General features: G+C 58.2%; 2 protein-coding genes across 3 annotated transcripts; one reads left to right on the forward strand and one right to left on the reverse strand.

Moving 5' to 3' along the window:
- Positions 1-7,874: 7,874 nt before the first annotated feature.
- Positions 7,875-9,344, reverse strand: LOC309440596 (uncharacterized protein). The gene is made up of 4 exons (XM_082054418.1): positions 9,237-9,344; positions 8,603-8,681; positions 8,442-8,500; positions 7,875-8,210 (listed from the first exon to the last, which is right to left on the reverse strand). Exons 1-4 carry the CDS (start codon positions 9,242-9,244, stop codon positions 7,946-7,948), a joined length of 411 nt encoding a protein of 136 aa, XP_081910544.1. The 5' UTR covers positions 9,245-9,344; the 3' UTR covers positions 7,875-7,945.
- A 362-nt stretch (positions 9,345-9,706) lies between these two features.
- Positions 9,707-11,958, forward strand: PRAP1 (proline rich acidic protein 1). 2 transcript variants are annotated; one of them, XM_082052217.1, is made up of 4 exons: positions 9,707-10,551; positions 10,997-11,075; positions 11,178-11,236; positions 11,628-11,958. In XM_082052217.1, exons 1-4 carry the CDS (start codon positions 10,544-10,546, stop codon positions 11,890-11,892), a joined length of 411 nt encoding a protein of 136 aa, XP_081908343.1. In that variant the 5' UTR covers positions 9,707-10,543; the 3' UTR covers positions 11,893-11,958. The 2 variants fall into 2 exon arrangements, with proteins under 2 accessions (XP_081908343.1, XP_081908342.1); XM_082052216.1 differs by having other exon boundaries at positions 9,707-11,075.
- The last annotated feature ends 285 nt before the right edge of the window (positions 11,959-12,243 follow it).

A 12,243-nucleotide genomic window follows, 5' to 3' on the forward strand; every position in this document is an offset into this window, starting at 1 on the left:
TCCCGTTTCCCAAGACTTGGCAAAGATGATGGAGAGTGGTCCAGCAATGACCTCAGCCAGCGCCCTTAGCACCCGCAGATGTATCCCATCTGGAGCCACGGATTTATGGATGTCCAGATTGCCTAACTACCCCCTAACCCAGTCCTCATCAACTGACGCAAACTCCTCCATTGTCCTGCCTTCCTCTGGGGCCTCAGCGGTACGGGGCTCCTCAGGACAGCCTCCAGCAGAGTAGACAGAGACAAAGAGGGTGCTCAGTAACACTGCCTTCTCTGTATCTTCTGTCACCAGGGCACCCACCTTGTTCATCAGTGGGCCTACATTGCCTGTGCTGTTAGTTTTATCTGCCACATATTGGAAAAAGTTCTTCCTGTTGTCCTTGACCCCTCTCACCAGGTTTAATTCTAAGGAGGCCTTAGCTTTCCTAGTTGCCTCCCTACACCCTCTGACAACAGCCTTATATTCTCCCCAAGTCGCCAGCCCCTCCTTCCATGATCTATAAACTCTACTATTCCACTTGAGCACACCAGCAGTTCCCTGTTTAACCACGCAGGTCTCCTGGCTCCCTTCCTTGGACTTCCTACGTATGGGGATGCTCTGATCTTGTGCCCCGTAGAAACAGTCCCTGAACACTAACCAGCTATCTTGGGCCCCTTTACCTTCAAGCAGTCTTGCCCATGGGATTTCCCCCAGCAATTGCCTGAAAAGGCCAAAGTTTGCCCTGCTGAAGTCCAGGGTTGCAATTCTGCTTGCTGTTCTGTTCCTGCCACACGAGATCCTGAACTCCACCATCTCATGGTCGTGGCAGCCAAGGCAGCCCTCAACCTTTAGCGCTTCAACCAGCCCCTCCTTGTTAGTGAGGATGAGCTCCAGCAGCGCACCTCTCCTAGTCAGCTCCTCCACCCTTTGCATCAGAAAGTTGTCATCAAGGCACTGGAGGAACCTCCTAGACTGCGGCTGCCTGGCTGAATGGTCCTTCCAGCAAACATCAGGGAAGTTAAAATCCCCCACCACAACCAGGGCCTGTGATTGTGCGGCTGATCTCACCCTCATGTGGGAGAAACCACACTCTGTGCTGAGACCTCGCACCAGTTGTGTCACGAGTGGAGAGGTACTGGGCGGGGAGACCATCTTAAGGCATATTAAGGATAAGAGGGTTATTAGGGGCAGTCAGCATGGCTTTACCAAGGGTAAGTCATGCTTGACCAACCTCATAGCCTTTTATGAGAATGTAACAAGGTGGATGGATGATGGCAGAGCGGTGGATGTGGTCTACCTTGACTTCAGTAAAGCCTTTGACACAGTCTCCCACAGCATCCCACAGCTAAGTTGAGGAGATGTGGCCTAGACAACAGATTAGTGAGGTGGGTTGCAAACTGGCTTAAGGAGAGAAGCCAGAGAGTGATAGTCAATGGTGCAGAGTCTAGTTGGAGGCCAGTATCTAGTGGAGTGCCTCAGGGGGCAGTACTGGGGCCAATATTACTCAATATATTCATTAACGATTTGGACGAGGGAACAGAGCGACTATCAGCAAGTTTGCTGATGACACCAAGCTGGGAGGAGTGGCTGACACTGGAAGCTGTGCTGCCATCAGAGACCTGGACAGGCTGGAGAGTTGGGCGGGGAAAAACCTCATGAAATTTAACAAGGGAAAGTGTAAAATCCTGCATCTGGGCAGGAACAACCCCAGGTTCCAGTATAGGTTGGGAAATTACATATTAGAGAGCAGTGTAGGGGAAAGGGACCTGGGGGACCTGGTGGACAACAGGATGACCATGAGCCAGCACTGGGCCGTTGTGGCCAGGAAGCCAATGGCATCCTGGGGTGTATTACAAGGGGGGTGGTCAGTAGATCAAGAGAGGTTCTCCTTCCCCTCTACTCCGCCCTGGTGAGACCCCATCTGGAATATTGTGTCCAGTTGTGGGCCTCTCAGTTCCAGAAGGACAAGGAACTGCTGGAGAGAGTCCAGCGTAGGGCAACAAAGATGCTGAAGGGAGTGGAGCATCTCCCTTATGAAGAAAGGCTGAGGGAGCTGGGGCTCTTTAGTTTGGAGGAGACTGAGGGGTGACCTTATTAATGCTTATAAATATATAAAGGGTGAGTGCCACGAGGATGGAGCCAGGCTCTTCTTGGTGGCAAACAATGACAGGACAAGGGGTAATGGGATCAAGCTGGAACACAAGAGGTTCCACTTAAATTTGAGAAAAAACTTCTTCTCAGTGAGGGTGACAGAGCACTGAACAGGCTGCCCAGGGAGGTTGTGGAGTCTCCTTCCCTGGAGACATTCAAAACCCGCCTGGACATGTTCCTGTGCGACCTCACCTGGGCGTTCCTGCTCCAGCAGGGGGATTGGACTGGATGAGCTTTTGAGGTCCCTTCCAATCCCAAACATACTGTGATACTGCGATACCCCCAGCCCTGGAAGCAGCATGGGGGGACCTGGGGGCAGGACTTGGCTGTGGACGAAGCACTGGGGACAGTCCTGGCTCCCCCGTGCACACACACAGTGACACGTGGGGGTGGGTGACAAAACTGGTGGCACCTCTCAGGGTTGGGGGAGAAACCACAGTGCCACCTGCACTGGAATAACTGGGAGCACACTGGGCAAACCAGTGGGCACCAGAGTAGCCCCAGCAAGGGTTCATCTTGAACCCCATGTGCTATGGTTAAAACGGGTTTACAAACACACAACAAATTATATATAATGACACTTGTTGTGGGTTTAGGGTTTGCATCACGCAAGATATATGTGATTTTTAAAAACTGCTTCTTGTCACAGAGACTACCTTATGCTTGTATGTTAATACATAGGTACTGACAGCTTGCTTTGTTTTTAAGCCAGAAATCGACAGTGGAAAAGTTGTAGTGAGATTCTAAACTAACAGATCAGTTAAGAACCATAAAGAAGGCAGAGAGGGGAGAGGGGAATCTGCTCAGATTTTGCAGCTGAACATAGGAAATGTTGATACAGGGACCTGACAATTAACTAATTAACACTTAAAGAACTAACCCTACCCCACATCACTAAAGACACTTACAGAGTTAACCCTTTAACCCACATCACTATTGCCCGGCCTCGCTTAGCTCTGTGTAACTTACCGTACGAGAAACAGGAGTTTGCTGACGTCTTGCAAAGATAATAATCCTTGGGTGCATCCTTGGGTGAACGAGATAACAGAAACTTGGGCACAGGGCAGGAGATGCGCTCAGTCCTGTGTGAATTGGTAGGAGCTGGTAGTTCTGGGCTATTTATCGAAGGAACAGTGACTGGTTCTCAGCCAGGCCCCGCGGCCTCACGGCGCCCCGGCCTCAGCCCCGCCCGCGCGCCGCCGCCGCTGGCGCCAACGGCGGGAGCCTCGTGCCCGCAAGATGGCGCCCGAGCGGCCTCGCTTGCTCTCAAATCCGCACTAACGTTATAGCTTTTACCGTCTTGTCTCTTCACTTGCGTTCGATCCGCAGCCCAAACTGCAGGAAGATACTGATTGGTTTTTTCCCCCTCATCCTCAAATTCCAGAGGACATTTTTTGATTCTGACTGGTCTGGTTCCAGGTTTCAAATTAATTTGCAGTTCTGCATTCTTTGATTTACCGGGAAGTCTTGAAGCCCATACCCCTAGAAATACTTGGTCCAGTACTTCCTGAGGTATTTTGGCTTTGCTTGTCAGTTTGAATCATTACCAAATTTAAAATCTCAATTTTTTTTTAATCTTAAATGTCACTTTATTTGAATATTGTTATTGCTTTCAATTGTTTTAATAGGTCTGGTCTTAGTAACAGTTTTGCAGACCCAGGCATATATATGAACTTACAAATTCCAATTTATTTCCTCAATGTATATTTTATTTGCTGTAAAAAGAAAAAGCTTTATCTTGTTGGTCAGTAGCTTCCACTGCAGTGACAAAATCTTTATCTGAAGGTATCAATTCCTGATTCAAAACCGAACAAAGTGCTCCAGTATCAGTTAAAACTCTATTTCTTTCCCTATTTTCCTCTTCTCTCTGCGAAGCTTCATCATCTACCACCTCAGAAGGTGAAGGCTCATACTCTTCAGTTCTACACCCCCCATGGGGGCACATCATCTTCTATCCTCCCCTCTTAGGGGATGATTTTAACATTTTCCAATGTTAAAAGGATCCTGTGATGCCAAGTTAATGCCACTCTGAGTGATTTGGCAAAGTGAAAAATATATCAGCATATGTAATTTGACTCCGCTTTCATTCTCTCCTCAAGAATGCGGGAAAGTACAACTCAAAGCTTCATTAAGAGGCCACTTTTCTTCCTCATCTAATTTACACAGTGGCCACTGATGATAATATTTCATCAAGGTTTCTCTATTCGCGTTATCACCAGGTGGTTCCCTGATCTCTTTTCCGTGAGCTAAAACACCCTGAGGAGGGAGCCCCTCTGCACCCCCATCCCTGTGGATCCCTGTGGATCCCTGTGGATCCCTGTCCCAGGTGGGACAGGATGTTTCCTCAGTCGTTGTTATTCCAAACACATCAGGCTCGTGTTGTGTCAGTTTCAATCACTTTCCCACTCCTTCACAAACCAGCCCCAACAACATTCACACACCACATGTACTTGGGGGTGGTTTTCTGGCCCGAGATACCATTCTCAGGAGCCTGGGCTATCACTCCTTACAATTACGAACAACGTACTTCAGTACAACCTATCCAAGGCCTTTTATACTTTGACTAATTGCTGTGATTTAATTATGTTATTATTATTTCTTCTTGCACCGTACGGACGGTCATGTTAGTATTGATTTTCCTTTATCATCCAGGTGGCTGGAACTGCACGTCTTGCTATTCCCACAGGCTGGATCACTGGTGGTTGGATCACTCTCAGTGGTTGGATCCCTCTAAGTGGCTGGATCCCTCTAAGTGGTTCGGCACTGTCAGTGATTCATCACTTTTGGTGGTTTGACCACTCGCTGGTTTGACCATTCTCAGTGGTTGGATCATTTTCTTTGCCTTCTCTTCCCAGGAGAGCACTGGGGGCCGGTCTGCCCCTGCCAAGCCCCCCCCAATCGGACATGGACAACCAGCGTGGGATGCACTCAGGGTCCTCCAAGCAAGACACAGGTGTGCCCTGGGAGGCCTTGGCCACCACTTTAAATTCTGGATACCATGTCCAGGTAATGGAGATTCCCTGGCATCTGAGGCATCTCGATTGCTTCTACGTCACCCAGAAGCATCGGGTGGATCAACTGACAAAGAACAAGCTGGACCGTGCTGACTTTGAGAAGCAGCATCAGCTCCTCACGGAGAGAGGTGAGAGCCCTGGGGGAGCTGGCGGGGGGTGTTTGACATGGGGACACCGAGTCGGGGGCTCATCCTGCTCAGGGCCTGGCCCTGCGGGCGAGACCCCCTCACCGACAGCATGTCCCCTTGGCCCGTTCCCTCTAGGCCAGCAGAGCACAGCCCGCACCCTGGCCGACCTGCAGAGCCAGGTGTCCTCCCTGCAGGGCTGGGTGTCCTCCCTGCAGGGTATGGACTGTGAGTTGGAGGAAGTGGAGCAGGAGGTGAGCCGGCAGCAGTCCCCGAGGGGGCTGTGGGGATGCCGGGGGGATTTGGGCAGGGAGGGGCAGCCACAGGCCCCCTGTGCTGGACGACACAGGGGCCGTGCCCTGACTCTGCCCCCACCGCTGTTCCCAGGTCAGGCAGCTGGAGGAGGCCTTTGAAAAGCTGGGGCTGGCTGGAGCCGACGGGAAAGCGGGCAGCAGCCACCAGATCCCCCTGCAGCTGGGGTAAAATGCCGGGAGAGGGTTTCCCAGCCTGCAGGGCTGCGAGGAGCCCGGGGGGGCTGCAGAATCCTGGTTTGGGGGGTGCAGGTGGGGGGTGGTCCTGGGCAGGGTGGGACACCAGCCTGTGTGCTGCAGGATGGGGACCAGGACCTGTTTGTGGGTGTCTCTGACCCTGCTCCTCAACCCCAGGCACCATTGTCTTGCTGAAGCACAGGCCGATGTGGTCCCACAGCCACCTCTCCTGTGCACTGGGGCTCTTCCCGCCGCTCTGGCCCCTGCAGGATGGATCAGCACCCCGAGAGCCGGGCAGGACTGGGGGGTCCAGCCGAAGCTGAAGGCACCAGGGACACAGCCTGTGCCCAGGACCAGCAAGGGAACTCTAAGGTCACAGCCTGTCTCCCAGGGGATGCAGGAAGGGACGCAGGGAACACCAGCGACCCCTGCGAAGTGGGCTGGGGCCCCCTCCAAACAGACAAGGATGTCTGATGCCAGTGTCTCCATGCCAGGGATGCAGCCAAAGTCCTCTAAGCAAGAGCCAGACACGACTTGGGAGGAGTTGGAGTTGTCGTGCACCTTAGATTCTCTATACCAGGTCCAGCTCTTGGAGTTTAAAAGCCATCTAGGGCATCTTGACCACTTATTTGGCATCCTAATGAATCGAGTGGACCAGCTGAGAGACACCAAGCTGGACTGTGCTGAGCTTAGGAAGCTGTGCCGGCTCATCCCGGGGGGAGGTGAGAGCCCTGGGGAGCTGGCAGGGGGTGTTTGACGTGGGGACACCCTGAGTCGGGGGCTCATCGTGCTCAGAGCCTGGTCCTGCAGGCGAGACCCCCTCACCGACAGCATGTCCCCTTGGCCCGTTCCCTCTAGGCCAGCAGAGCATGGCCCACATCCTGTCTGACCTCCAGAGCCAGGTGTCCTCCGTCCAGAGCCAGGTGTCCTCCCTGCAGGCTCTGGAATGGGAGCTCCAGCACGTGAAGCAGAAGGTGAGCCGGCAGCAGTCCCCGAGGGGGCTGTGGGGATGCCGGGGGGATTTGGGCAGGGAGGGGCAGCCAAAGGCCCCCTGTGCTGGACGACACAGGGGCCGTGCCCTGACTCTGCCCCCACCACCGTTCCCAGGTCAGGCAGCTGGAAGAGGCCTTTGGAAAGCTGGGGCTGGCTGGAGCCGACGGGAAAACGGGCAGCAGCCACCAGATCCCCCTGCAGCTGGGGTAAAATGCCGGGAGAGGGTTTCCCAGCCTGCAGGGCTGCGAGGAGCCCGGGGGGGCTGCAGGATCCTGGTTTGGGGGGTGCAGGTGGGGGGTGTCCGTGGGCAGGGTGGGACACCAGCCTGTGTGCTGCAGGATGGGGACCAGGACCTGTTTGTGGGTGTCTCTGACCCTGCTCCTCACCCCCAGGCACCACCGTCTTGCTGGAGCACAGGCCGATGTGGTCCCACAGCCACCTCTCCCGGGCACCGGGGCTCTTCCCGCCTCTCCGGCCCCTGCGGGATGGATCAGCAGCCCGAGAGCCGGGCAGGACTGAGGGTCCCCTGCTCAAGTCCCCCCAGCTCTGAGCAGGAGAGGCAGCGGTGCCGAGCAGCTCCAATAAACAGTGATGGGCAGCCAAGTGCCAGCGTGGTCTGAGTGTGGGGGCCCCGGTCAGGATCTTCCCCTCAGGCAGCAGGAGGTGCCGGCAGCGTCCCTCATCCTGCGGCCACGTGTTGCCGGAGGAGCTGAGCACAGCCCCCGTGCCACCCCCTGCCCCGGTCTGCGCCGCCCTGTGCTGCCGCGCTCCCCCTGGCCCCCCTGGCCTGCCCAGCGCTGTTTGACCCCGATGGCCCCTGCCAGGGGAGCTGGTGGCCCAAAGGGATGAGCAGCACTGATTTGGTTTCCTCATCTCTTGATGGAGAAACCCCCTTTGTCACCCACTTGTCCCTCTGTGCAACACCCATGTGCTGAGGTTGCTCAGCCTCCTGCGCTGACCCGAGGCCCGAGTGAGGGGCTGAACTCAGCCCGAGGCACCATCCTCCCCCTGCCCAGGGTCTCAGGGTGAGGCCCAGAAGGGGGAACCCCCAGATTTCAGGGCCCTGCACTTAGCGAGGGCTTTCTGGCAGCACTGAGGAGCCCAGCAGGAGGTGCAGAGGCAAATGGGTTTATTGGGGGCTCATTGGTGCGGAGGGGGTACCAGGCCCCCTGGGAAGCCCCAGGGGCGGCTCAGCTCAGCCGTGGTGGAGGTGGTCGAGGTCCTTCTCCGGGCCCCTCTGCACCTGTGCGGAGGGCAACCGGGGTGGCCCGCGGACATCGGCCTCCCTGGCACGGTCCTCGGGGTGGTGGAGATGGTCAAGGTCCTTCTCAGGTCCCGCCCGGGCTTGGCCGGGGCCCCCTTGAGCTGCGGCGCTGCTGGAGAAGACCTTGATCCCTGGTACCACCTCTCTGCTCATCTCAGCCTCCTGCGGCAGCTCCACGGCTCCTGCACCCAGGATGCTGGACAAGGGGAGCAAAACCACGCAGAAAAGGTCTCAGTGCCCCAGGGCTCCAAAATATCCCTGGGAGGCTGAAGTTTACATCTCCGGGAGCCCCTGAATTGCTGGGGGGTGCAAAGCCCTGAATAGAATTCCCTCCCCCCAAGGGCTTTCCCTTCTGGTGCGCTGCTTTGCGGGGGCTCTCGGGGCAGACGCAGCGCCCGGGGGTGCAGGGAGCGCGGCCGCCTCTTACATCTCCTTGGGCACATCCTGCTCCGCAGCCAGGTCCTCACGTCGGGCGTTGCTGGGAACCTGCGGGGAGAGAGGGGACGTGGGGTGGCAGCTCGCAGCCGTGGGTCTCCCCGTGCCCTCATCAGCCGGGCAGCGGGGGGGCCCGGGGAGATGGGGGCTCACCTGGGTGCCCCCGGGTGCGGGCAGGAGGAGGGTGGCGCCCAGCAGGAGGGTGACGCTGCAGAGCTGTAGGGCCCTGGGGCTGCAGAGGGACCGAGACACAGGAGCCACGTTGGAGGAGCTGAGCTGGTGGGGCTGCCCGCACCAGACCCTGCCTGCGCCAGACCCTGCCCGCACCAGAGCTGCCTGCGCCAGACCCTGCCTGCGCCAGACCCTGCCTGCGCCAGAGCTGCCCGCACCAGAGCCGCCTGTGCCAAAGCCGCCTGTGCCAGACCCTGCGTGTACTAGACCCTGCCTGTGCTAAACCCTGCCTGTGCCAGGCCCTGCCTGTGCCAGACCCTGCCCACACCAGATCTGCCTGTGCCAGACCTTGCCCGCACCAGCTCCTGCCTGCACCTGCCCCTGCCTGCACCAGCCCCTGCCTGCACCAGATCCTGCCCGCACCAGAGCTGCCTGCATCCAGAGTGGCTGCCTCTATCCTGTATGAGTTGCTGCCTGTGCCCTGCAATCCACAGTTCCTCCCCACACCCCCTGCCTGCAGCCCCAGTCCCTGCCCGCACCCCCTGCCTGCACCCCCAGCTCCTCCTGCCCCAGCGCCCACCCCTGCCCGCCCCCCAGGAGCCTTGCAGGGCCGCACCGCTCCATGGCTGCCTTCCGCCCGCTGCCCGGCCTCTGCCCGCACTTTGCCCGCTGCGGCCGCTCCCGGGCGCCCGTCCCACGCGGCCCCGTGGCACCGGGTGGCACCGGGTGGTGCTCAGGGGAAAGAGTTCAGTGTCCTGCCCGGAGCAGCAGGGCAGCCAGGGCACCCACGTCCCTCTGCGCTGTGGATGCGGTTCCTCTCATTGACACCTGCTTTACATTTGTGGTGGATGCACTCGACCCCCTCGCCCGGCCAAACCGCAGCAGGTTGGTCCAGGCTCCAGAGGAGGGAAAAGCCTGAGCCACAGCCTGGCCAAGAACTCCTTCCAGGAGACCCACAGGGAAGCCGAACAGCACCTGAGCACCAGTAACTTGTGGGCGCAGGGAGCTCGTGCACTCTTCCTACTGTGTGCAATTTGGCTACGAGTTAACCACTTTATTCTATAAATACGAGAGCCTGGATGAGCCCACTTTGAGCTCTCCCGGCTCAATCAGTGAGCTGTGTGGCGATGGATTTACTACTCACAGGTCTGTGGGTGAGCCCAGTTTAAGTTTAATATTAATCACTTAGCTTAAGTACATGCACACTAAATGTAATGAGTTATTTAGAGACATAAGGTTGCATGATTTTTAATACACTCTTTGCCTCATGTTACTTGGTAAGCTGGATTTGCTAAAACTTTAAGCTGTAAAGTTCTGCTCATATTTACCAAAAGCAACTACAAACTACGCCGAGCACTTATAAGACGTATTTCGCACTTCACTGCTATTCTACTGCATTAAGTTTCTTTTTCATGAGGATTTTGTCTCCTGAAAGTCTGCTCTGCATACGGTTATCAGGCCTGGAAGTTTGTCTCTGGAGCTCCAAGACACAGACTCCAGATGAAGAGTTACCAGGGAGGGAAGACGCCTGAAGGTGCTTTGTGAATGGGCACAGGCTCCTGGAGGGAAGGTAAGCGGCACTTGGTTTGGCGTATTTCCCCTAGGTAGTAAATAACAGAGTGAACCTGCCACCGAACTCTTTTAAGTCACACTTCTCTTTAAGAAATCTAAACATTGTTCCCCTAAAATGCTCCCCTCTTATTAAGGACACCCACAAACCCATGGGCCCCAATGGGTGCACCCACAGCGCAGAAGGACGTGGGTGCCCTGGCTGCCCTGCTGCTCCGGGCAGGACACTGAACTCTTTCCCCTGAGCACCACCCGGTGCCACCCAGTGCCACGGGGACGTGTGGGACGGGCGCCCGGGAGCGGCCGCAGCGGGCAAAGTGCAGGCAGAGGCCGGGCAGCGGGCGGAAGGTGGCCATGGAGCGGTGCGGCCCTGCAAGGCTCCTGGGGGGCGGGCAGGGGTGGGCGCTGGGGCAGGAGGAGCTGGGGGTGCAGGCAGGGGGTGCGGGCAGGGACTGGGGCTGCAGGCAGGGGGTGTGGGGAGGAGCTGTGGGTTGCAGGGCACAGGCAGCAACTCATGCAAGATAGAGGCAGCCAGTCTGGATGCAGGCAGCTCTGGCGCAGGCAGGGGCTGGCGCAGGCAGGGGCTGGCGCAGGCAGCTCTGGTGGAGGCAGGGTCTGGTGCAGGCAGGGTCTGGTGTGGGCACGGTCTGGCACAGGCAGCTCTGGCGCAGGCAGCTCTGGCGCAGGCAGGGTCTGGCGCAGGCAGGGTCTGGCGCAGGCAGGGTCTGGCGCAGGCAGGGTCTGGTGCGGGCAGCCCCACCAGCTCAGCTCCTCCAACGTGGCTCCTGTGTCTCGGTCCCTCTGCAGCCCCAGGGCCCTACAGCTCTGCAGCGTCACCCTCCTGCTGGGCGCCACCCTCCTCCTGCCCGCACCCGGGGGCACCCAGGTGAGCCCCCATCTCCCCGGGCCCCCCCGCTGCCCGGCTGATGAGGGCACAGGGAGACCCACGGCTGCGCGCTGCCACCCCACGTCCCCTCTCTCCCCGCAGGTTCCCAGCAACGCCCGACGTGAGGACCTGGCTGCGGAGCAGGATGTGCCCAAGGAGATGTAAGAGGCGGCCGCGCTCCCTGCACCCCCGGGCGCTGCGTCTGCCCCGAGAGCCCCCGCAAAGCAGCGCACCAGAAGGGAAAGCCCTTGGGGGGAGGGAATTCCATTCAGGGCTTTGCACCCCCCAGCAATTCAGGGGCTCCCAGATCTGGCTTCCCCCCAAATCACCCCAACTCACCCAACATCCAGGCCCAGCCGTTTACCTTCCCGGCGGCACTGGGGAGCTGTGGTGCTCCTGCACCGATGTCCCGGACCCATCCAGCCTGTTCCTTGGATAAGTGGCTAAATGAGCCCGTTTGCTCCCCAAGATGTGAACTGCAGCCTCCCAGGGATATTTTGGAGCCCTGGGACACTGAGACCTTTCCTGCGTGGTTTTGCTCCCCTTGTCCAGCATCCTGGGTGCAGGAGCCGTGGAGCTGCCGCAGGAGGCTGAGATGAGCAGAGAGGTGGTACCAGGGATCAAGGTCTTCTCCAGCAGCGCCGCAGCTCAAGGGGGCCCCGGCCAAGCCCGGGCAGGACCCGAGAAGGACCTTGATCATCTCCACCACCCCGAGGACCGTGCCAGGGAGGCCGATGTCCGCGGGCCACCCCGGTTGCCCTCCCCACAGGTGCAGAGGGGCCCGGAGAAGGACCTCGACCACCTCCACCACGGCTGAGCTGAGCCGCCCCTGGGGCTTCCCAGGGGGCCTGGAACCCCCCTCCGCACTCATGAGCCCCCAATAAACCCATTCGGCCCTGCACCTCCTGCTAGGCTCCTCAGTGCTGCCAGAAAGCCCTCGCTAAGTGCAGGGCCCTGAAATCTGGGGGTTCCCCCTCCTGGGCCTTGCCCTGAGACCCTGGGCAGGGGGAGGATGGTGCCTCGGGCTGAGTTCAGCCCCTCACTCAGGCCTCGGGTCAGCTCAGGAGGCTGAGCAACCTCAGCACATGGGTGTTGTGCTCATGAAGGAGCCGCAGGCTGTCCCCTCCCCGCGGGACACACGGACCCCTTGCTCCACCAAGCTGCTCTT

Source organism: Streptopelia decaocto, assembly GCF_964273445.1.
Source record: "Streptopelia decaocto genome assembly, chromosome: 5".
NCBI classification, from domain to species: Eukaryota; Metazoa; Chordata; class Aves; order Columbiformes; family Columbidae; genus Streptopelia; species Streptopelia decaocto.